The sequence below is a fragment of the Chiroxiphia lanceolata genome, chromosome 1, assembly GCF_009829145.1.
Source record: "Chiroxiphia lanceolata isolate bChiLan1 chromosome 1, bChiLan1.pri, whole genome shotgun sequence".
NCBI lineage: Eukaryota > Metazoa > Chordata > Aves > Passeriformes > Pipridae > Chiroxiphia > Chiroxiphia lanceolata.
Genome location: NC_045637.1, coordinates 68,776,099 through 68,798,940, shown reverse-complemented (window position 1 = coordinate 68,798,940; position 22,842 = coordinate 68,776,099). Strand labels below are relative to the sequence as shown.

Genomic DNA, 22,842 nt, shown 5'->3' with positions numbered 1-22,842 from the left:
TTCGACACTACCAAACTGAAAAAATCACTTTTTTTTAAGTCAATGAGAACAGTATTTTTGAGGGGCATAGGTAGGAGAGGAATGTACTGTGACAGGCAGACAAGTATGTTACAATTTAGTTAGTGGAGGAAAGAAGGACTCTGATGAAATAAAGTATTGTTAAGAGGATTATCTGGCCCCAAGCCTTATCTCACTGAATCAGGCTCATTTCTCAGTGTGAAAGAGAGACTCTTTCTCCATAGTTGGCTTTGTTTTCCACAGCATACACATAATTTTTAACTGGGGGTGAGAGAGGAAGCTGAGAAGTAGGAAAAATGCCACATACTTCCTAAAATAATTGTTGAAGTTACAGTGGCTGTGCACTGGGGGGCTGGGATATTAAATCAGTATTTTGTGATTTAGTGCAAATCCAGAAATATTTGAAACTGTTCTGCGAGTCTCTGATTTCAGTATAGGCTGGTGTTAACAAATAGATAGAAATCACTGTAAAATTAAGCCTTAGATCTTCCTGTAAGTTAGACATTTCCCTTTGTGTTTTGGTGAGATATTTTCCCTCATCCCCATTCATCCAAACCAGACATTTTGCTCCATCTTTGAGGCCTCATAAACCAGATGGGGAGAATTTGTTTTACAGTCAGCACATGCAGCAGTTTTAAAGCTCTGCTGCATCAGAGTTTGGGGTAGAAAACGTGTAGTAGCTGCTTTGTTAGTTATTACATTGCAAGACAGAGGGTCAAGTTTTGAAAAACACAGAATTGAAAGTTGGAGATAAGCACTGAACTTTTGAGTTCGACCCTTCAAAAGACTTTTCCTTTGAAGTGAATTCTGAAAGTAGAACGTTAACAATAACATAATGTGAAGAGGGCTGGAGAATCAAGATTTACATCTGACTGTGGTCGTAGACATCAAGTAAATGCTTATTTTGCTCTATTTCCTCAAATCCTTGGTTTTCATGACCCCTTTCTGTTCTTAATTTTGTATTTCTTCCTTTGTTTCTCTTCAGTCAGTATCAAAGGTTCATTTTACTCCAGCCCAGATACTTAATTCATTGGCCAGCAAAGGGGGTAGAGAGACATCATTGTTTGTTTGTACCACAGTTATTTATGCCTGTGAACAGTTCTCAGATTTTATGTGGAGCACTGAGCTCCTTATAACTTCTTTAAAGACAAGCCTCAGAACTGTTGTGTTCTTAGTAAATGCGAGCCCTTTGATCCTGGGTGCAATAGAAGGCAGGAGACAGCAGATGGTATAACTCCCCCAAGTGATACATTTGGCAGTGTTTCAGACACAAAAAGTTTTGATGTAATTTATTTCTAGGTTGCTAGTGGCTACCATAGAGTAGGAGGAATGATTCTACAAGAGCATTAGATAAGAAATCACATTTTCTGCATCACATCCCTATTTGCTTTTTGTAATGACCCATCACTTTATTTCTTCTTTTCTGCCCTGTCACTTATTCTGCATTCTCCTCAAACCATGGTCACTAAGAGAGCACTTTGCATGTGTATAGAACCTCCTTCTTTGCCTCCCTCCGCTTTGTCTTTGCTATCCTACATATCCAGACTCAACAGTGAAAGCTGAATCTGGTGCACTTCATTACCCAAGATTTTAGTGTCAAGGTGTAGCCAAGTTAATTTCTAGATCTGTTCTAGAAACATCATAAAATTTCCCGTCTTAAGGTCCCTGTTTTCTGAGGGAGATAATTGACATCCATCAGAACCATCCATAGTGAACCATGTACAAAAGGTGCTGGCTTGTTTATAAGGTCACCATATTTAATAAGTAAACTTGGCGAGCTGTGCCATCATCAACTTTATTTTGAAGTATTTGGCATCCAGGGAAAATTAGTTTTGTTGAACTGAAACTCCATGAGTAGCTTCCAGCCATAGCTTTTCAGTCTTACTCATCTACGATGATTCCACAATGACTAATGTGAGAGATACTGCATGGGTACCAGTAGATCATGGTTTCCTCTTTCCTCACTTTCTGTCTTCTGCCCTAGGAAAGCTAGGTGGTGGCAATTTTTGTTGCTACTGTTGTGTTTTAAACCACTAGTACATTAAAAAAATCTTTAGTTTTAGATGATTAAAATCTAGAAGCTGTACCACTCTAATTAGTATTGCATATACTGACTGTTTAAGCAAAACAATTTAGTATGCCATCTTGAAAGCCAGGCATTTTTTGTGCTTGCTGTCACAGGTCATGTAGTTGAATTAAGTGCCATTTCCTGTACAGAAACTCATTGTTTGGTGTAGGATGATATTAGATGCAACCTCTGTACAGAGAATTAAATTCTGTCTGCATGTATGCCTATTAATATGCCATAACACAATTACTGTGCTTAGCTTATCTGAAGACATAGAAGGTCCTTATTCATAATATTCTTATCTGTGGAAGAAATCAGGCATTCTTGCTCAGCAGGGTTATCTCAAAGCGTTTTTATTGTCAGGCTGAAAGATTGTGGAATAAAGCGGTGATGCAGGTGCAAACCCAAAGCAGAAAGTATGGTCACTACATACTGGTTTCGTTTTGAGGAACCTGCATGAACTTTTTCAGACAACACATTCCTCTCAAAAACTAACAATTCCCAGTTTTCTGGATTTCTTGTACAGTAGTGCTGTCTTAGAACACAGCAGCAAGAAATTTAACATGACAAGGCTATCTTCCAGAAAGCAGTATTTAAACCACTACTCTTTTGGTTTCCTAGCTAGCTTCTCACCTATAGTTTATGTGGATTGTCAGTGCATTCCCTTGCTGCAGTGCCTGTAAGTGAAAGTCATCCTGATGTCATTGAAAATGTACTGGGCATTTCTTCAGCAGCTGTTTTGTACCCATGTTCTCAGCATTTCTAGAAAGAATCACCTTGAAATTTCTTTTTATCTCCTGGCTGATTAGTGTCTTCTGCTTTGTGCAGAGTGAAGAATCTAGGCCAGTTTTCTGGAACACCAAGATCTTCCTTTTTTCCCAGCTCATGCTCCAGTAGAGCTATTATGCTTTGTGCTAATCCTTGAGTCCTAGAAGGATGCTGCTTTATTATTGGGCTTACTAATATTATTGGGCTTTACTAATGCTGCATCATGCAACTGCTTTCAAGCCAGGTAGTTGAAAATGATTGTGTTGATGCATATGTAAAACGCAAAATTACTATTAGCATAATTTTTTTCAAATCTAAGAGTTCATGATAGAGAAGGTTCCTGTCACTGCTGACTAGGAGCATTTCACTTATTCCTTTTGTGTCCTCTGCGCTCTATGTGTTCATTTACAACTTGGCAAATATCCTAGCCCCAAATCCTTGGATAACAGCCACTAGTAGTCAGTGGAAAATTAATGTTTTTTTCATGCAACATGATCAGAAAAATTGTTCACACTCAATAGCAGCTATAGGTTTTAACTTATGCTTCTGTTAAACAGCAAGCAATAATGTTTAAGCTTCTGAGGGTAAAACTGTGTGGGCTGTAGGATCATACTGATCACTTGAACTTCAGGTTTGGATTTAAGCATTCATTGTCTTCTGGTGTCTGAATAACTAACATTCAGTTAGGTAATAACTAAAAGAGTGAGAGAGTTTACAGAAGCTACTTTTAAAAATACCAAAAGTGATAAAGACTGAGCTGTATACAGTAGGTTTTAATTATCTTCAGTTATAAAATACTGAGCATAAATGCCGAATTGCATCTTTCAATGTAATTGATAAAGGCTTTACATTTAAATATATATTTTCTAATTTAAGAAATCCTAATTGTATTAGGTGATTTAAGATTTAGAGCAAATTTATTTTCTGCACATGAGCTAGTACACAAGCTTCAATAGGAGGAGAGTGCTGGAAGATACTGAATTTCATTACGGCTTCAGTAAAAACAAAGCTATTAGTGAAAAAGGTACATGCATAGACACTGTTTTGAGGGTCAGCAGGCAGGCTGTCAGTGCTGCTGTGGGAGGGAGGGATACTGAGCAATTCTGACAATGCTGTGGGTCCAGAGTTTCCTTGAAATAATTTCTGCAGGAGACGTGTTCTAAATGTCCCTCAAAATTTTTAATTGCACAAAATGTATGCTACTGCATACAGACTTATTTGTTAAAGCATGTTGTTCACTGCTTCATGGGACATGTGTGATTAACAATGCTATTTCTTCCAACTTTGGGGCACGTAGCATAGTTTTATGTGATGTCACACAACTTTTGCCATGTTGCACAGTAAACTTTATCCTCCGAACTTCAGTTGATCTGGCAACATAATGAAATATGCCATAAACAGTTGCAGCTTTCCTCCTCCACATGAATGACTGTGGAGAGGTTTTTTTTGTTGGTTTTATTTGCCGCTGTTCTCTTAACTCTTCTTGATAACGTAGCTGTGAGCAAGTCACTTTCCCTGAACAGTGACAAAAGCATGGTTTTGTAGTTTGTTCTTTTTAGCTGTGAAAAGGGGGACAGGTGTGTCTTCTCTGCACCATCAACAGGTACTTACCCTTTCAGCAGAGGCTCCTCTTGCTATGTTATTGCACTACTGAAGACCTGCTAGAGTTGGCTGGGAGTCACTGAGGGACACATTTGGGCTGCTTAGCCATTCAGCTTGTGGTGCCTGGCTAGCTTGCTTTTGCAGAGTGTCACTATAGAAATCACCTTTTACTTTACAAGGCAAGCTCTTTAATTTTTTTTTTTTTTTTAATTTTGAATGCATGGTGACTTGTACAGTCACTCTTAAAGACGGTATCTTAAATTTGGGCGCAAGTCTTTATATTGTATTATAAGTCATGGCTAAATCATACATAATTTACTGTAAGTGTACCTTGGGTTTAGTGCTGTTCATTGTCATGTTTCCCCCCACCCCTACAAGGGGGAAACATTGCCCTTTTCCATGATGATTGCACTGCAGACTGAAAGCAAAGTGCTCCTAGTACTCAAGCTCTCTACCTCATAGTAGGGTGGAAACATATACACAAGGGAAATGTATATAATTCTTTGTACACTTACTCTAACCTACCACATGTCCTGGCAGGTGGGGTTTGGTGTGCCAGCCAGCCAATCCAGCTCTTGCCCAAAGTTCAGCTGCAGGTTCAGACCTGCTGGCTTTGTTTCCCTTGATGAAGTCCCAGATGTCAGGTGCTGGGTGTACTTTATTTTTATTTTTCTTTCAAACATCACATTTAGAGGAGATCTGGAAGCATGAGCTTATGGACAGACCAGCCTTAACGGTTTACTGAGCAACTAGGGATAGACAATTAATAAAAAAGTTTTTAAATCGCCCTACTAGCTGTGAATAATGGATTTGTGTTCAATTCAGTTTGCCACCGTGGTAAGCCCTTTGCTGCAGCCAGAATGCAGTTTCCATTGCTGCTTCAAGACTTGTTTTCTCAAGGAATTTGAAGCAGCTCACCAGTGAAATGAGACAAATGTTATTATTCTGCAATTTGGACATTGAATCTGCTAAACCCCATGTACTTCCTTGCTTTCCTGAGACACTGTAAGGCAGGAAAAGTTTCTAGATTCTTATTTTAACCTGTACAAATGGAAGTAGAGCCTGAGGTTTTCTTTAGAAGCTTTGGTACAAATTTAAAGCAGTATCAAGTTTGTGAGAGCAGATTTAGTGTGAATAAGGGAGAAAATTGGAGTGTCTGTCATAAAAGAAACCCAGGGTAATGTACTTGGTGAAAATATATCTAAGTGACTTGCATTCTGACATGCAAGGAGCACATAGCAGAAAAGGAAATTTAAGTGATTTATTACTTTGTATAATTCTATTTTTTTCAACACTGGAAACACAAATAACTAGTTTAGAAAATACAGTAGAGAAACTGATGAAGAAGAGTAACTGTGTTTAGATGCCTACTGAATAGTCAGAAATCTTATTCATTAGAATCTTTATCAGGAATATCTGAAATGCTCTGCTTTGAAACAAATGGTTCTTTCCTGTGTTCCCCTCCATCCCAAAATAACACATTTTTTAAAAATTGGATGAAAATTGAAAGAACAAAAGATTTTTTTACATTATTTACTTCCCTCCCCCCATAACAAGTCTACTGATTTACTCATGCTGATATTTGTAAATATCATGAGGCAAACATAGTAACACTTATTATGTTTGCCTCGTGACCTGATCTTCCCAAGTCCCTTCATCCGCAACTGGATAGAAATACAGACCTACAAAACAGAAAACCCCACAGATACTCTTCAGAGCTTCTATATAAACCAGCATAATGATTTTTAAAGATCATTTTAATGAAATATAGGTGACTTGAATGGATGAAAGAGGCTTTAAAAAACTAAGACATTTTAGATTGAAATGATTGCTAACCTCTGATAGATGCTATCAGTAGATCACAGAAAGGTGTGCATTAGTGAGGTTATTGCAAGCTGTAGGCTTTTGGGAACAAAATAGTTTATAATGGGAAAGAAGGGTTCAGGAAAAGAACTGAAAATGTCTTTTCTTGTTCCTTTTAATGTTGTTTACTTGTTGTGTGTTCTTTTTCTCTGGACTTTTTCTTCTCTAGTTGCTCATAATTTCTACCCTAACAACCTCTTTTTTACACCCTTTTTGTTATAAAATAAAACCTGCAATTTGAGCAATTTGGAATCTGGCAAATAATGTAAAAAATGTGCATGTGCCAAATTTGCTGTCTGAAATTGATTGATTGGTAAGAGACTTTTACATGGTGAATTTTTCTTGTAATTGCTTTGTGACTTCATTGGTATCACTTTGCTAAGGCAGATTTTTCTCATCATAATATTTTAATACTAAAGCTCGAGAATAAGCACTTTCTTTCAGTGATGGAACTTTTATTTATGTGCATTGTTGGAAAATTTGCATTCTGATCCTTGTTGGTTGTAGAACAGGTGCAGTTGTTTGCTTGCTTCGTGCATAGTAGAGTTTTCATTGGAGATATTCCCACAGGGCATATGAAGGGCAGGTAAATCAGAATATGTGTTGCTGCTGTGTTGTTCTCCTTTCCAGCTTTACCTTTCTTAACACTTCTATCCCCGTCACTGAATACTACATTTGAAGTATCTATTTCACACAAAATATGAGAAAACCACAAAAATCACCATGCAGCATATCAACAACTGTCTTACACAGACAGTTATTCTTATTAGTCATGTAAACTCTAGTTTCAATTATCAGTTGACACTGAGCACTTTCAAGTACCATTAAACAAATCAGGCTTGTGAATACGTATTTTTGAAATGTAACTTAATGCTCTTCTTTAGAATCCGTGTCTCTAAAATGGATATTTCAACCTACTTAATGAAACTGTTAGAATGAGTTGACAACTGTAAGTGTAATATGAAACTGTCTACCTGATAAAATTTATTAGAGCGTACACATATGAGATGGCCTATGGCATTTCTTGGCTTATTTTGAGAACCATTCTTTAAAAATGTGTGAGAAATAGCCACATGCTCTTCAGGTAAGGCTTTTCTGGGATTGTAAGGTGGCTGTCCTTCACAACTCTTTCTTCAGGTTGAATAGAAGTAATTTATGAACTTTGAAACAAAGGACAAACATGAATAATTAAAAAAAAATAGTTGTAAGAGCTTGTTCAAAAGGTCCATGACCAGTTTTATGTGGATAGACCTGCACTGATTTTTTAAATGAACAAGGTCAACAGTCTGGGCTTGCCTGTGGCTGAAATTTTGGGTCTCTATCTGCACTGCATTTATTTATTTCACCCTAAATATAGCTAATACCCAATCTCAGGTCAATAAAACACTTTGAATCAAACCGTTCTCATTTTCTTTCTTGCTCACAGGTTAACATTGAGTGGCTCTATACTGCAGTTGCAAAAACTATATGCTTTAGCCGATTTTAAGTTCTCTGCTGTTTGGATTATACTGCTACTAGTGCTTAGCCTTGCTACAATAAAACTAGGCTTTATGCTTCTTTATGTAGATATGTCTTTGACAAAAGAAAAGGATTTGAGACAGTTTTAACATGGCTAGCAATAGATAAATCCGTACCTGGTGACTTGCAGTGGTACTCTCATTCTCAGATTCACTTTTCATCTTCTAAATAAGTACATGAAGTCTTGGCTTTACAGCAGTTTCATACTTTCAGATGTCCATTTGTCTCTGTTAAATAACGAACTTCAAAGTCCACGTTTTTGTGATTCAACACTCATAGCATTAGATTTAGAAAGATGAGTTGCATGTGTGGAATCTGAAGTTGGAACTGATACTGTTGTAATGACCTACAGGCACGGGGGTGCGTGAAATGAGAATTGTGCATCTTATGCACACAATTTTTATAGTTCAGCTGTTGGGTACAGTAAATATTTGAGCCTGAAGACTTTACACAACTGTTCTTAAATGCATTGATAAAGGCATGTTTTTCTTACAGACCACCAAAATTTTTCACTCATAGATTCCTTTAAAATTAAAAACCCTGGTATCCTTTAATTTAGATTTCCTTTAGATTGTTTGTGGATGATTGAAAATAAGAAGCTATCTATAAGCCTCGAGCCATTTAATTTTATTTATTTTCTTATTTTCAAAACTGTTCTGCTTTATCCCTTCTGTGTCTGTATAGAGTATCAACTTGAGTATTCGAGAGCATAATTGCTCAGAATTGTTCTGAAGTATTTGATTGTCATCAGAAGTTCTCCAAAACTTCATTCTGTCAGCCAAGGTTTGAAACTTAAGGATTGAGTATAATTTAAGCATCTCTTGGAATTGCGTAGCTTTGAGTTTATTAATGGCTAATTTTTCAATCAGATAAAAATGCTGTATCAGATAATAAAACACAAGGAGGCCAAATTTAACCTCAAGCAGGTATCTTTCATTTGAGCTGCTGCTCATATCTGCCATCCTGGAATGCTTTAAATTCGATCATAGTCCTGTAGAGATTGTCTAATTAAACCAATGTCTTTATATAGTAATTTATAAATTAATATTCATCACCCTGGACCTTTTATGATTGAATGGAGATAAATATAAACTAAGTAAGCCTAGTAATACTCCTGCTAATTAAGTTTAATCATAGAATCGTCAAAGTTGGAAGAGACATTCAAGATTGTCCAGTCCAACCATCCACCTATCACTGTCTCTGTAGCCCCTAAACCACTAAAGCATATCGCCCAGTGCCAGATCCAGATACCTCTTGAACTCCTCGAGGGATGGTGACTCCACCACCTTCCTGAAGGCTTGTAAGTTCCTGTTTTCTTTTCTTCAACTTTCCCAAACATTGACCACCTTTTTGTCAACAATGCCACAATCCTCAATAATAAAGCTAAGGACAAGTTTGTGATAAAAAAGTCATATAAAATTATATTTTATTTGAAATTAAATAATTTATGTTCTTTCTCAAATTAGTACAGAATGGGGAAATCCTTCTTTCTGAGGGGACATGCATTTTGATATACCAAGGAAAATCAACCTGAATTTAATGAAATTACAAGCCTGTGGAAAAAAATCTTACTTTTGATATGCTCATCAGAGATTTCTTAAAACACTGCTAATTTCTATGAAGAACTTCTCTGTCAGACAGTTTTCTGGTTGGGCTCAAGAAGACTTCTGCAACTGGAACTGTGTACAGTTGTTCTCTAGGCTGACCATGGGCCACTTGGCTGTTTGCTCTCTATGATGTGAGAGCAGAGAAATTCCATGCATGGGTTGTCCATGGCTCCTATGAGTGTGAGTAATGGACAGGTGGAAGCCAATCAGTTTGAATGCAAAGTTTTGAAAAGTGCACATGGAACTTGGCATTAGAAGCTTTGGAGATTAAGAAGGAATCCACGACTAGAAATTACAGTAATGAATGGATTAGGAGATCAGCTGACTGAGAAGGGAGTGACCAGCCAGAAAAGCGTAACATCATGTAGGACTCAAATGAGAGGAACTGGAATTCATTTGGACTAAGAGAATGGATAGAAAGATCTCATGAAGGTACTATAAAGGCAGAGAATAGGGACAGGCCAGGTATAGGACTGGGGAGAAACAGGTGTAATGGGCTCAAAACTATAGGCAGAATGATAAATGCAGATGAGGATTGGAGAGGAAGGAATTTAGATATGGAGTCAGAAGAGGCGGAAATGGGAAGAAGTTGGCAAAAACCAGTTGTGATTGTCTGTATTGCGTGTGAATACAGGCACAACAGGAGTCTGAGAGGCATTGAACATCCTTGCTGGACAAAGGTTGGTTCTAGAAACAGTGTTCCAGGAATGGAGATGGAGACCAGGAGTCAAGACTGCAGTGAATGAGATTTGAGATGCAGTTTTAGGCTGGAAGGAGCTGGACAAAGAAATTGCATATTCAAGGAATGGGAAGAGTAGTTTGTGACCCTGTGGAGGATTTTGCATTTTTGATAATCACTCTTCAGATGGGAAACATCCTGATAAAATGCTTTGTTCCTATTTACTACTGTTTAGCTCAGGAATTTGTGATTTGAAGACCTGCAGTGTATTCCGGTCTGTACCACAGCATAATAGTTGATGGTAGACAAAGTCACATGATCAAGCTTTCCCCAGGTGTTCACTGATTTAGTTTGTGGATTTCACACTTCTGAGTTCATTGCTTCCTGTTGCTTCATTTGCAGACAAGCTGAAGAGTCTCTAATACTTTAACTTAATTCAGAAAATTGATTTGGAAGTTTTAAGTTCTTGGTAATTTTAAGTACTAAGAAAAATGGGATACCCAGAATTAGACGATGCATTTCATTTTGATCTGTCAGCTCAAAGGTTTCTGAAGAATAAATTGTGTTTTGCAATGGTGAAGCATGCCATTAGAAAACCTATGAGAATATTAGTAAATCTGCACACAAAATAATGCATACAGTTAGTAATACCTGGGGCAATGAACAGAACAATAAGGAGTAAACAAAGCAGTCACTAGGTAGGTGTACTCATGGCTTATTTAGCTCTAAATGTGACAAGACGTAATAGAAAATGGTTAGATATTAACATACCAGAAAGTTGCAGTTTTCTTCCAGAAATCTGTTTTCTAGGAAATACACAATGTGCAATGGAAGGTTAACCAGGCCAGTCCTTTCCTAAGCTTGTCATAACTGTCCCTGGTTTTTCAACCTTGTGTGAAGCATATAGACGTGTTCAAACGCAGTTCAGTGTCTTAAATGAAAGCTATTTCAGGGGTTTGTTTGTCCTTAACACTGGTAAATAGATTGAGCTTTTAATCATACTGCCGAAGAATAAGGTATTCCAAATTTTAAAAGGCAGCACAAAATTTCACCCTGCTCATTTGTTTTCCAGGGTGATAGGCTTGTCTGGCTCCTTTAAGTGTAGTTGTCGGTCTTCCTTGCAGAAAAATACCCTGACTGCATGAGGCATTTGATTTTAAGAAAGTGGAGTCTATAAAAAAATACTGTGATTCTGAACTTCGAAATCTAGATATCAGGTTATCATATAATATTTACTTTCATCTGAACCTTTGAAAAATTCTGGTGGTTTCTGCACTGTTGGGCACAGCGTGTGAGAAGCCTTGCGCTGTGACGCAGCTCTGACGTGTGCACCTGAAACTGGAAGGTTGTAATGGACATACAAAGTCAGAGATCTCAGTTTTAAATATGGTGTATGTACAAGCCGTGGATGTCAATGTACACACATGCTCTCAACACCTTAAAAGCCTTTTAAGCCTTTTTTTTTTCTGTACTGAAAGTATTGATTTCCATCTTACCTTTCTTTCTGTAGCTAATAGGGGTGCAGATTAAATACTGGTCTTCTGCAAACTTTTTTATTCTTGCTTTGCTATACATTTCCTACCACACAGTATTTAGATGCATACCATAGCCTCAGTGATCAGATGAAGGTTCAAAGTCATATCAATATCATAAAGAGAAAGCATATCCATGAAATTTCAACTTGTTTTATCTATACCGCCTTCCTACAGAGGTAATTGCAGAAATTTTATATTAAGATCTGTTTTAGTTGGAAGGGAAAATATTCTCTTCAGCCTGTTTAGCCTGCCCACATTTTTATTATTTATGATGTCTGTAGTGTCTAATAAAAAATTATTTGGCTTTTTTGCCCGGTGCTTATTTGATAGAGAATCACTGTTAATCTAGATGCTGAATCCGTATGTTGTTAGCATTGCTTTCACAAAACATCCATATTCTACACTGACAAGTAATGGTAACTGTGGTAATCAGTGGGATTCTAATGAGCAAAATAAGTTCTTCTAATTATCTCATAAACCTACTTTTATGACTGGAAGTACAAAAAATTATTACTTGAAAGTGGTGTTATCTTAAACCACTGGAGAAATTGAAGAGACTTTACTTCCATACATCAGGTTGCCCATATATCCCAAGAGTAAGGTTCTCCACAGGTAGGAAGGAATGCAAATTATTCTCAGTGTAGCAAGACAAAGCATCACACTTCTGCCTGTCCTTGACTGTTTTAAGTAAAAAGCTTGAATCTTGCCTCATTTACACAGGGATAATTGGAAGTATATCTTAAAAATCAGCATAATGAAAATGAAATTCTCCATGAGGATTTCAACTTAAAATTTTCAATTTAAAAGTGTCAAAAATATGGTTGAATTGCTATTTGGTTGTATGGTGTACAGCATTTCTAATGGAACAGAGATATCAAAAATAACACCAAGATATCCCCATTCCCATGACTCTGCTTTAATTTAGTCACACACTCAACATACATGCTGAGGAAAAAGGTTATCGGTACATGTGCATGCTATTATGATAAAATAATAAAGCCTGTACATATAATGAGTATTGTTGGTAATGAGTACTTGATACTTGTATTCCAACAGTCCAAGACTACTTATGTAATGCCAGAACTACAGTAGCAACCTTAAAATTATACAACCAAACCTTTTCAGAAGTCACTAGTGATTTTAAATAGAATCAAACTATGAAAAGCATCTGTCTTGAAAATACCTCAAAACTGCTGGGTCACTGCACTTGAAAACTAACCCTTTTTTGAACTTGCTCACCGGTCATCAAAACTGGAGATTTCCAGAGATTTCTAGGATGGTTTCAGGTGTGTCATGGGAAAAGAGGTGCTCTGGATAAGGTGAATAATTTTTCTATTTGTGGGGGAGGATTACTATGAACATCTAACCTGCACTTTCAATCTCACATATGCAAAATTGAATTAAAATTGCATTCTGTAGCTTAACAATAATATAATGAACTACAAAACCTTATCTGTTTTTTTTTATTTATTTATTTACTCTAGTTTTACAGTAAAAACTTTGAGCAAACTTTCTCAGGGTTCTCTGTTTCTGAGAAGACACGAGGAACAAGTTTTGACTACTGAGGGTGTGCATTATGCCAGAAGTGTTGGCGAGAGGAAGATGACTGTTTTATGTGGGAGATTGAATGTATGAGAACATTTTCCTTAGTGAAAAAAAGGAACCTACTGTCAGTAATATTGATCAAGCTGATAGTCACTAGGCAACAAGTGCCAGACAAAATTTATGTGGAAAATGCTGGAGATCAGAAAAGTGATGTTGTTATGGAAGTTATTTATTATCAGCTAAAGGGAATTTTAAAGGAGTCAAGCAACTGACAGTCTAATATAAGGCATGTTTCAGGTTTTGGAGTAAAGTTTTGCAATAATATGGCTTCTAAGTGTCACGAAGTAATTGTGCATATTTGGCGAGCATCAGGCTTCAAGCTTATAAAGGGATACTGATTTGTTGCTTCACATTCTTCATTGATGGAGAATAAATTTGGACAGGATTCAGCTGTTTACAAGAATTAACTGCTGGATTTTTTAGTTACTATCTTTTATGAATTTTAGGCCTTTTGAGTGTATTGATTGATTAATATTCTGTGTATTGCCAAGTTGGTTGTTTTACTAAACCATGCAACCTGAAAGCTGTCTTTTCCTTTGACATTAAAATCTGTTTCCTAAAATAATAATCAGGGGTATATCTCTGCAACCTCAATTAAAATGCCTAGTGAGAAGGGCAAGAAGTAGCTGGCAAAGGACTATGCATCTTGCACAGACTCAGATCACTGAGGCCTCTCAATGCTGCTGTAATATTATATATGAATGTATATTATATATGAAACAGTGAAGTATTTGTGACCTTTGGGCATTATTGAAAGGATACAGTATCAGGATACAGACCTTAATTTCTACAGCCGCGTCCTGAAGTCATTTGTACCACAGAGAACGTTTTGGGCAAGGGTGAGCAAGTGATGGTTTTCATAGGACCAAGGGACTTGTAGTTGTAAGACTTCTTTGTTCATCTGTATCATAAAAGGAATGTTGCTTTACCCTGTGTACTGTTACCAAATGTTTACAGTTCCACTGACTGGGCATCTGTAGTATTTTCACTGTGTTTAGTATCTTGTAAGACTCTGAACTGTATGTAATATTTGATTTCGAAAGATAAATTATATCAAGGAATTGATGATCCTAATTCAGGGACACTTTGTTCCTCTCTATGTAAAGATTTAATTATTTTTAATTATTTTTAAATTATTTATTTTTATTATTTTTACCTTGTTGTTAAGAATTTATGATATCTTGTGGTTCTTTTACTGCCCTTGGTAAGAAGATCATGCTGCTGCTAGTGGTTGCAAATTTTTTTTTTCAACGTGTGTTGGACCTTGTCCAGTAATCTTGATCATTCCCCAGGTATGTGGGGATACACTTTTACTAGTGTATTGGGTTCTATGACCAAAAGGTCCTTTTCTTTGTCCTTCCTTATTTTTCCATGCTATTAACAGTATAGTAACGTTTCAAATTATCTTTAGATAATAAACAGCATGATTGCTATCTCTAGTAGACATTTGCACAGTGTTTGTATACTTGTTGGAACTTTCAAGTGTTTTGGCACTGTTGCAGGATGATATAGAGTTTTTTCCTCACTATTATATAAAAGTGGTTATAATCATGAGATCTTGGTTATCCATGTGTTGATTGTCCAAGTTGTAGGTTAAGTATTTGTTGTTATTTCTAGCCATTCCCAGGCTGCAGCAAAACCTGCAGCCACTCTAGAAAGCATCTGCATTTGATGTGTTGTGAATTGTGGTATAATTTCATGAAGCACCACTTTGCCTGGTAATGCTTAGCTGCTTCTGCTTTCCAAACTTTCCAAGTATTTGAAGTTTAAGTATTTCTGTGAATTGTACCTTAATCTTCTTACATTTTGGGATAACTTTTCATTTTATACAAACTGGTATTCTTCTCCATTACGTATTATGTTCTTAATAGGTGAGCACTAACTATATTTCAGTGCACTGATTTACATTTTTAAATAGTTCTTCTTGTATAATGTTGTTTCAAGTGAAAAGTGCCTCATGATCATGAAATATATCAATTATGAGTAGTATTCCAACACAATGTGAAATCCTAAGTTTCCAATTCAAGAAGTTTCTCAAAGCTCAGGGTTAAATGCATAAATGTACTGATGAAGTATGGTTTTTATTATAAAAGTAATACAAAATTGTTCAGCTTGGGGGGGCGGATCAGCAGGCCTGGTTAGAGGATATTTGGTTTGTTGTTATTCTTTCATCAATATGAGATGAAAATAACTTCTATGACATCAGTAAGTTTATTCTCCCATAGTCTGTGAATGGTAATGGCATATGTGTACGAACTATCCATAATAAAGTTTTAAGAATAATTCCATTTTACTAGTTACATGGAAAAAGCCTGTGGTTGTGTTAACTGGGATTGTCTTCCTTGTTTAGCAATTATGTACTTACAATTCAAAGCAAAATAATGTGCTTTTGAAGTCAGTTGCTGAAAAAATGCTAGAACTGATGCCTCTGTCTCCAAAATAGCCAGTTTTCTGGTATCTCACCTGTTGAAGGCTGTTTATCTAACTTGCAGAAGGAATACTTAATTTGGAAATTAATTACTGTCAAGTGCAGTAAGTAGTAGGGATGGTATTAGCAAAAGAACCTCATATTGAATTCTTCTGTGTTACAGGAGTACAAACGCAAGTTAGCCAGAGTGTCCCAAGTACGGAAAGAACTCAGGTCAAGGATCCAGAACCTGCCTGATCTCTCACGACTTCCCAACGTCACAGGCAGCCATGTACACCTACCATTTGCAGGAGACATCTACAGCGATGATTGATTACAAGAACATCCTTCCATAACCTCTGCTTTTCTGTGAAATGAGGAGTAGGCCAGACTGATCGGTACTCTTGTAGTATTATTTTTGTATATTGTTGGAGAGTGTCAGTAAAAATACTTTAATAATTTATAAAAAATGGTTTAAAAAGTTGATTTGTTTACTATTTTATTGGCAAGTGAACATAAGGGTACATTTATAAAAGTGGCATGTGTGTCTGTTACACTGAGGAATTAATGATTATCTTATCTTTTGTAAAGATTTTGGTTGGATGCCCTGTAAAAAAACTTGCTAAGATTTTTCTTATGTACCCTATATTTAATGTAGATCAACATATAACGAAGACATAATTCTAACTTGAGACATTTCCGTTGCTAGTGAGGAAGCGAAATGTGGAAATCACAGGCTTGTGTTTGCAAAAAGGTCAATGCAATTTAATGCAAAGTTAAAAGTGATCTTACTGTCTATTACATTTAAATTATCCACTCCCAAAAAAAGTAAGTTTTTTGAGGTAAATGTTAATAACCAATTTTCTGTTGGAAAACATAAGTCATGTTACACTGAGCAGATCTTTAAATGACTCAAAATACTGCAATATTTTTGTTTCATTTAAAAGTCATTGTGTAGAAACTATACAATTGACCAGTTTAATTATGTTTCGAAATTGTAACTTTTTACAGCTGCTTAGTTTCTAAATTGAGGGACCATTCATTTGTACTCTAATCTCTTTCTAGAACATCTGTCTCCATCTAAAAAGGTTAATCCCAGAAATGTGAAGCTATTTTAAAGCTTTAATTAAATTGAAAGGTCATTCTCTAAACTGTCTCAATTGCTAAATGCTCATTATTAATGTTTGGCAACGCTACGTACCATCCATACATGAAGCAAGATGATGCTACAGCTGTTCTGTACATTCTCTTCCACTGAGAAGCCCTAGAGGCCAGCATGGGCTACCAGCTCCCCACCTTGACCCACCCCAGCAAAGATTTCTAAATCTCGATCGTCTTTTTCTCACACAATAGGAGGAGACAGTTCAGACCTGTGTATGAGTCAAACAGTGGAAAATTATTGCCAAGTTAACAATTTCCTCTGCATGGCACAAATATGGTGTTTGTCTACAAACAGCTGAATTTGTGAAGAATCCTTGTTAGTGTGCTATGCATCAGCTACATATCTCAATGGCATCAAAGTACACTGTGCGCCGGTGTCGTCTAGAGCCTTATATCTTTGTGGGTCTGATGTGCCAGGCCATTGGATCCATACAGTCCAATAGACCCGATTGTCCCTCTCCTCCACCTGGCTAAAGGCAGGGCCCCTCTAGTTCTGGTTGTGGTACTCGTTGCTCTCTTACCATAAATATGACCTGGAGGTCCCTTCGAGAGGATCGCATATAATATCATCACTTCTTTACCGTTTGGAGTCTTGCCCATGAGAGACTGGAGCAACATTTATCCTCGAAGAGCTTCTTCTGGTAGTCGTTCCTCTTTTTCAATTCACGTATCCAGGCTGCTAAGGAAGAGGTGGGTTTTCCATCCCACCTCCTCATATCTCCTCCATGCTCATGAAGGTAAAACCATAGATTATCTCGGGGAGTGTACCCTCTCTCCTTAGCTGGGGGATGCTGGCTCCTGGTAGCAGAGGCTCTCCTTTGTCCTGATGAGGTATGGAAGATTCCTTCCTTAAATTCCTCTCTTAGCTTCTGGTGGCCCTCTTCAATCTTCTTTTCTAGGCTTCGGACATGTTCAGCCAGTTTTGTTTCCACAGAGGAGATGTGGGCTTGTAGTGGGGTGGTGACAGTGTCTTCATAAATCCTGAGTTTACTAACCAATGCGCCCACTTTGTCTTCTCCCTCCCTCCATTGTAACATTGCTTAGTAATGGGAATATATTTCTGGCCCGAGCTGTGCAAACTTTAACCACATCTGGGATGTGCACTGTGCGCCGTCTGGACTTTTAGGGAATCTTTCATCCTCTGAAAAGATTATCTCCAGCATCAGATTATCTTGAGCATCATTATCTTGAGCATCAGATACCTTGTTCCATCGTCCTTGCTGCACATGGAAGTCCTCCGTACAAAGATATCTCTCCCTTACACTTGACAACAGTCACTGCCAGAGGCTTTTTCCTGCCTCTTTACAATCCCCTGATCAATGACCATATCTCAAGACAGAGATCTCAGTTACCTTGCTTCACTCCCATCTAGAATTGTATCATTAGCTGTGGCATCCCAGATTCAGAGCAGCCATATCAAAATGGACTCGTTTGCCTGTCACATGAACTCTCTCTGCAGCTCATGCAGATCACCCAGGTTAGGGACCAAGTGGATGATTTCTGGCTCTGTTTCTTCTGCTGAGCATGAAGGTCCCGCCTCTTCCCCGTCACTCACTAAGCAAACTGATTTAGTCTTGGATGCTCTTTTCTGGACAGGGGCGACTGCTGTTGGTTCAGTTTGTCCTTCTGGCTCCACAATGTGGATGTCCATGCGTGGACATCATGCTGGTTAATTTGCTTTGTTTTACCTCTGGCTCAGCCGTGGTTTGTGTGGACGCAGTACCTGTTGATTTGTTTCCTTCCTCCTCCTCCTTAAGGTACTGTACCATACCAAGCAGTGACCGGTAGGCAGTGGCCAGGGCCCAACATGTTGCCGTAAGCTGCCCATCTCTGAAGCTGTCAGAGCACCTTCCTCTCATGTATCTTATTGCTCTAACAGGGTCCTGCAGTTGTTCAGGGGTGAATTTCCAGACCATTGGCGGAGAGAAGCTCTACAAATACTGGTCCATGTCCTGCCACTTTTGATGCCACTTAGCATTATCCACTCCCAGAGAGGCCTCCAGGCAACTTCCCTAGAAGCTGCCCTGGGCAGCTGCTGCAAATGACCCTTCCATCAGAAATCTCATACAGGGTGTAGGATACACAGTTTTGGTTATACCCACATAGTGATAAACTGGTCCTGGCCCCTATAACTAGGACAATGTTTGAATTCCATCCATGGAAAACTTAATTTGTACCCAGAGGTACAAAATAAGTACAGTGACATGGCTTGTTGGGCTGCATTGAAGGATCTGTCTTGGATACTCAAAATCATAGGGAATTTTTAAACAATCTTTTGCTGCCTTAATTGAAAATAATTATAATAATGAAGTTGTATGCTGAATTTTCTTGATCTCTCGAGGGTTTTAAAAAAGACATGACACTTCACTAGATTTGTTTTTCCTCTTCATAACTCTTAGTGGTAACGTTGTTTATCTGCAGATAATGTAGAACTGATAAAAGAATGAGGAAAAAATGTCAACTACTTCTTGATGTATATAAGTTTTAATTTTGAGAGAGTGTTATTTTCTGGATATATTTTTCTTCATTTTACTGTGAAATTGTTTGCTTCAAGGAGTTTTTCACAGCTGGGGTTTTGGAAATGATCCCTCAATATTTCTTTGGAAAAGAGGACTTGTGGAAGGCAAAGGTCACTCTTACAGCAAGTGTTATATATTAGTGGCTGAATGGTACTTTTTTTTTTAATTTATATGAAAAAGGCATCAGGTATCAAGTAGTTAGAAGATTTATCTTGTGACTGTAATAGTATAGCAGAAGATAACATGGTACGATACAAATGCAGTCCTGTAGTGTCAAAAAATACCTCCAAATTCTCAGGTTCCAGAGTTTAATGTACGTACTTCTGACATCTCAGGAAGAAAAGAGGCTGGGTGGGGAACGGTGGAGTGCCTAGGAGCTGGAAGGGAGAACATGCCTGGGTGGAAATGTAAAGCAAACTGAATGTGAACTTTCATCCAAACAGAAGTAACTGTGAAACTGGTTGCGTTACCACCCTGGGAAAGAAAATGTGTGGGTATACCCTGCCTGCCTCTTCTAACGTGGTCTGACTCTATGCAGACCAGAATGCCCACCCTACAAAAGGCACAATTATAAAATATCTGAACATTTTTCATCTAATAATAAAAGCATAATAATTAGATTATTTGCTTCACTGTATTGCACTTTTATTGAGCATTCTCTGAAAAAAAGCAAAGAGATTCCTGCAGCACTTTGCCATATGAGAATGCTTATCTTGGAGGTCACTGGGACTGCTTGTGTATTCTAGTGTTTGCAGGCTCAAGCTGTGTTTTTTGCAGAATGTTTTGAAAGATATCAGGAATATTACCCCAATTCTGTGGTTTGAAAAATAAATGTGAAGTCATTAGTTACAAAAATTACTATTCTTAGAAATTATGTTTCATTACTCCTTTTGGAAATTAAACTACAGCCTGCAGTAACATTAGCTTGTCTGATTCACTCTGTTAATGTTTGTATTAATATATTAAAACACCTCTGTTAATCCCTAGCAACACAACCCAATCTACATGCTTATTATGTATTTTATCTGAGTAGTCTTCTGAGTGTCAAACTGAGAGCTTTCATTATGACAAAATTACATTCCTGTTTACCTGAAGTTTAAAAAGACAGTGTGTTAAGACTTCCACGGACTAATGCTGCTCTCACAAGTCAGTGGCAACTCAGTCTGGTACTTCGATGATGACCCAAAATAGATACATAGGATGCAGTAGCCAGCTGTGGAGACAACTATGGAAGACATGGAAATCATACACAGGCTTGATTGGCCCTCTACAGAAGTGCTGGATGTCAGCCTCTTGAAACGTAAGCAAATAGATCTGTGGGTGTGGATTTTTTTCAGTGGGAAGATCAATGAAAACCAGCACATCTAAAATTTGATGGTTACTTCTATAAATATTTAGGGCCGGTTCTCTTCATTACTCATGCATATAATCACAGTGACTATTCCTGCAAGTAAAGAAGGCAGACTCAAATGTGGTGTCTGAAGTGGAATTCTTTTTTAATGAATGACCAATTTTGTCTTGGCTCCTATTTCAGTGTGTCATTTATCTTGATTAAGTAGTAAATCTCTTCCATTGTGTTATTTACTAATCTAATTCAGAATTCATATTTACAATATTTAAATTATCCTACTGAGCATGATGTTTTTGTGGGAATTTGCAGAAGTTCAATAGCTCTCGTTATTTGTTTGCAACAAAAATAGATTCATTTGTTAAAAGCTAACAAGAAAAGTTTGAAATGTAAAGATGTTTCATTATTGTGCTTTTCTGACAGAACCTGTAATCCTTGTGTAATTTATGTCCTCAGAATAACACACCTGTATGTACGCTCTTTCATATTTAATAAAACATTGTTGTAAAAACATCTTTGAAATTATTATTTATTGCTTGCCTACTCAATCTCATGGTGAGAAATGGCTTTTATGTAAATGCTTCCTATACTTACGAGTCAGACAAGATCTCAGAATGATGATGCTGAGGAAACAGTTGATAATAATTACGAGGTTTATTACTTTCTGTATTTTGTGTGACAGTTTTCATTGAGGAAGCAGTGCATTAAAGGGTCTGAGGTCCTATCTCTAGAACTGTAAATTTTAAAAAATAAACTACTGTTCATACACCATCTAGTTTAGCCGAAGTTTGCTGTTCTTCAGAGGTGGGGATGGGTGTGAGGGAACAAGTTGGAGTATGTCACCTTGAGGCTCCCAATACTCAAAAAATGGGAAAGTGGCTCAAACTGATGTTTTAAAGTAAAACATGCTTTAGTTGAGCTGGTTACATTAAGACACAGTAACATTTTTGATATGGTATGATGCTGTTACTGCCAATGAGACACACACCGTTGCCTAGACAGGATTTGTATGAGCTGGGAAATAACTCTCACTCTATACTTAAATGCCTATATGCAGGGCTGTATGCTTAACAGAGATCTTCTTGGTCTTGCTTTACAAAGTCTGGGTGAAGTTCTGCCCTCATTGAAATCAGGTAGGCTGTTTCTAGAGTTGTTCTTCCAGCTTTTCAAACACAAACCAGTGACGTGGCCTGGCAGTGGTTTGGCGGGGAGGCTCAGGAATAGTCTCTTGCAGCCAACACTTAACCTTCGGTGTTTCATTGAGTACAGGAACATAATGTATTCTGAAGGGAAGAGTGCATGAGATGCATACATGTGTGTAATTTCTGCATATATATATGCAGCTGATGTGTATAGGTATTTATATACCCATATACATTATGTACAGAGATATGTAGATATATATGTTTGTCTGTATTTTTGTGTTTTTCAATATACTGTTTCTGTGAAAGTCCAATAACAGAAAAAGACTGTTTTAAAGGCTTAGGAAAAACATAAAAGCACTGGAGGTCATTTCTACCCAGCATTTTTAAGCACACTTGTAAAACAAGGAAAGACACATACTGAATGACCTTTTTTAATTTTTTTTCACTGAATAAAGTCTTATAGCTTACAATAACGATCACTTTTAACAACACAGCTGGGCATACCTGACAATTTTGGTAATTTCAAAGAAAAAACATGTTTTTTGGAACAAGACAAGAATATATTAACAAATAGCGTGATGTAATAGTGATAGATTTGGAGTGCAGAATAACTGTAGCTTGGTGCCTGCCACCCACAATACACTTTTTGGAGACACCTAGTTTAGACATCTATCCTGTGGTCCGTGAATAGATTGCCCAGTAGCTTTCTCAGCATGCTGGTTGTGCCCCCCTTATTGTCTTTTATCCCTTATCTGTAGTTTTATCCAAAAAGAATGCACTCTCGAGACCACAAGGTGGTACGTAAGAAGCACAGTAAACAGGGACAATTGGGAGATGTGCTTTGATCTAATATTAATGTTGGGGCACCTTAAAACACAGCAGATGGTTTCACATAAGCCTCATGGGAAGCACAGCAATAGCATAACTAATGTGTGTACTTTTAATAGGAAATTTTATTGTAAAACTTGTTTTTTCAAACACTTTCGTGTTTGAAACAAT

The 22,842-nt window shown here is 37.4% G+C and overlaps 1 protein-coding gene and 1 long non-coding RNA gene across 3 annotated transcripts in view; one reads left to right on the top strand and one right to left on the bottom strand.

Annotated features, from left to right (window-relative positions):
- RPRD1A (regulation of nuclear pre-mRNA domain containing 1A) overlaps window positions 1-21,211 on the top strand; it is a 44,649-nt gene extending 23,438 nt beyond the window's left edge. The window contains exon 7 of the mRNA XM_032688414.1: window positions 15,855-21,211. Coding sequence (XP_032544305.1) covers window positions 15,855-16,004 — 150 coding nt within the window. The 3' untranslated portion in view covers window positions 16,005-21,211. The remainder of the gene's footprint in view (window positions 1-15,854) is intronic.
- Window positions 6,744-9,521, bottom strand: LOC116787121. 2 transcript variants are annotated; one of them, XR_004357178.1, is made up of 4 exons: window positions 9,410-9,521; window positions 7,954-8,064; window positions 7,294-7,479; window positions 6,744-7,003 (listed from the first exon to the last, which is right to left on the bottom strand). It is a non-coding gene; the product is annotated as an uncharacterized LOC116787121 (long non-coding RNA). The 2 variants fall into 2 exon arrangements; XR_004357177.1 differs by lacking the exon at window positions 7,294-7,479.
- Window positions 21,212-22,842: the final 1,631 nt, after the last annotated feature.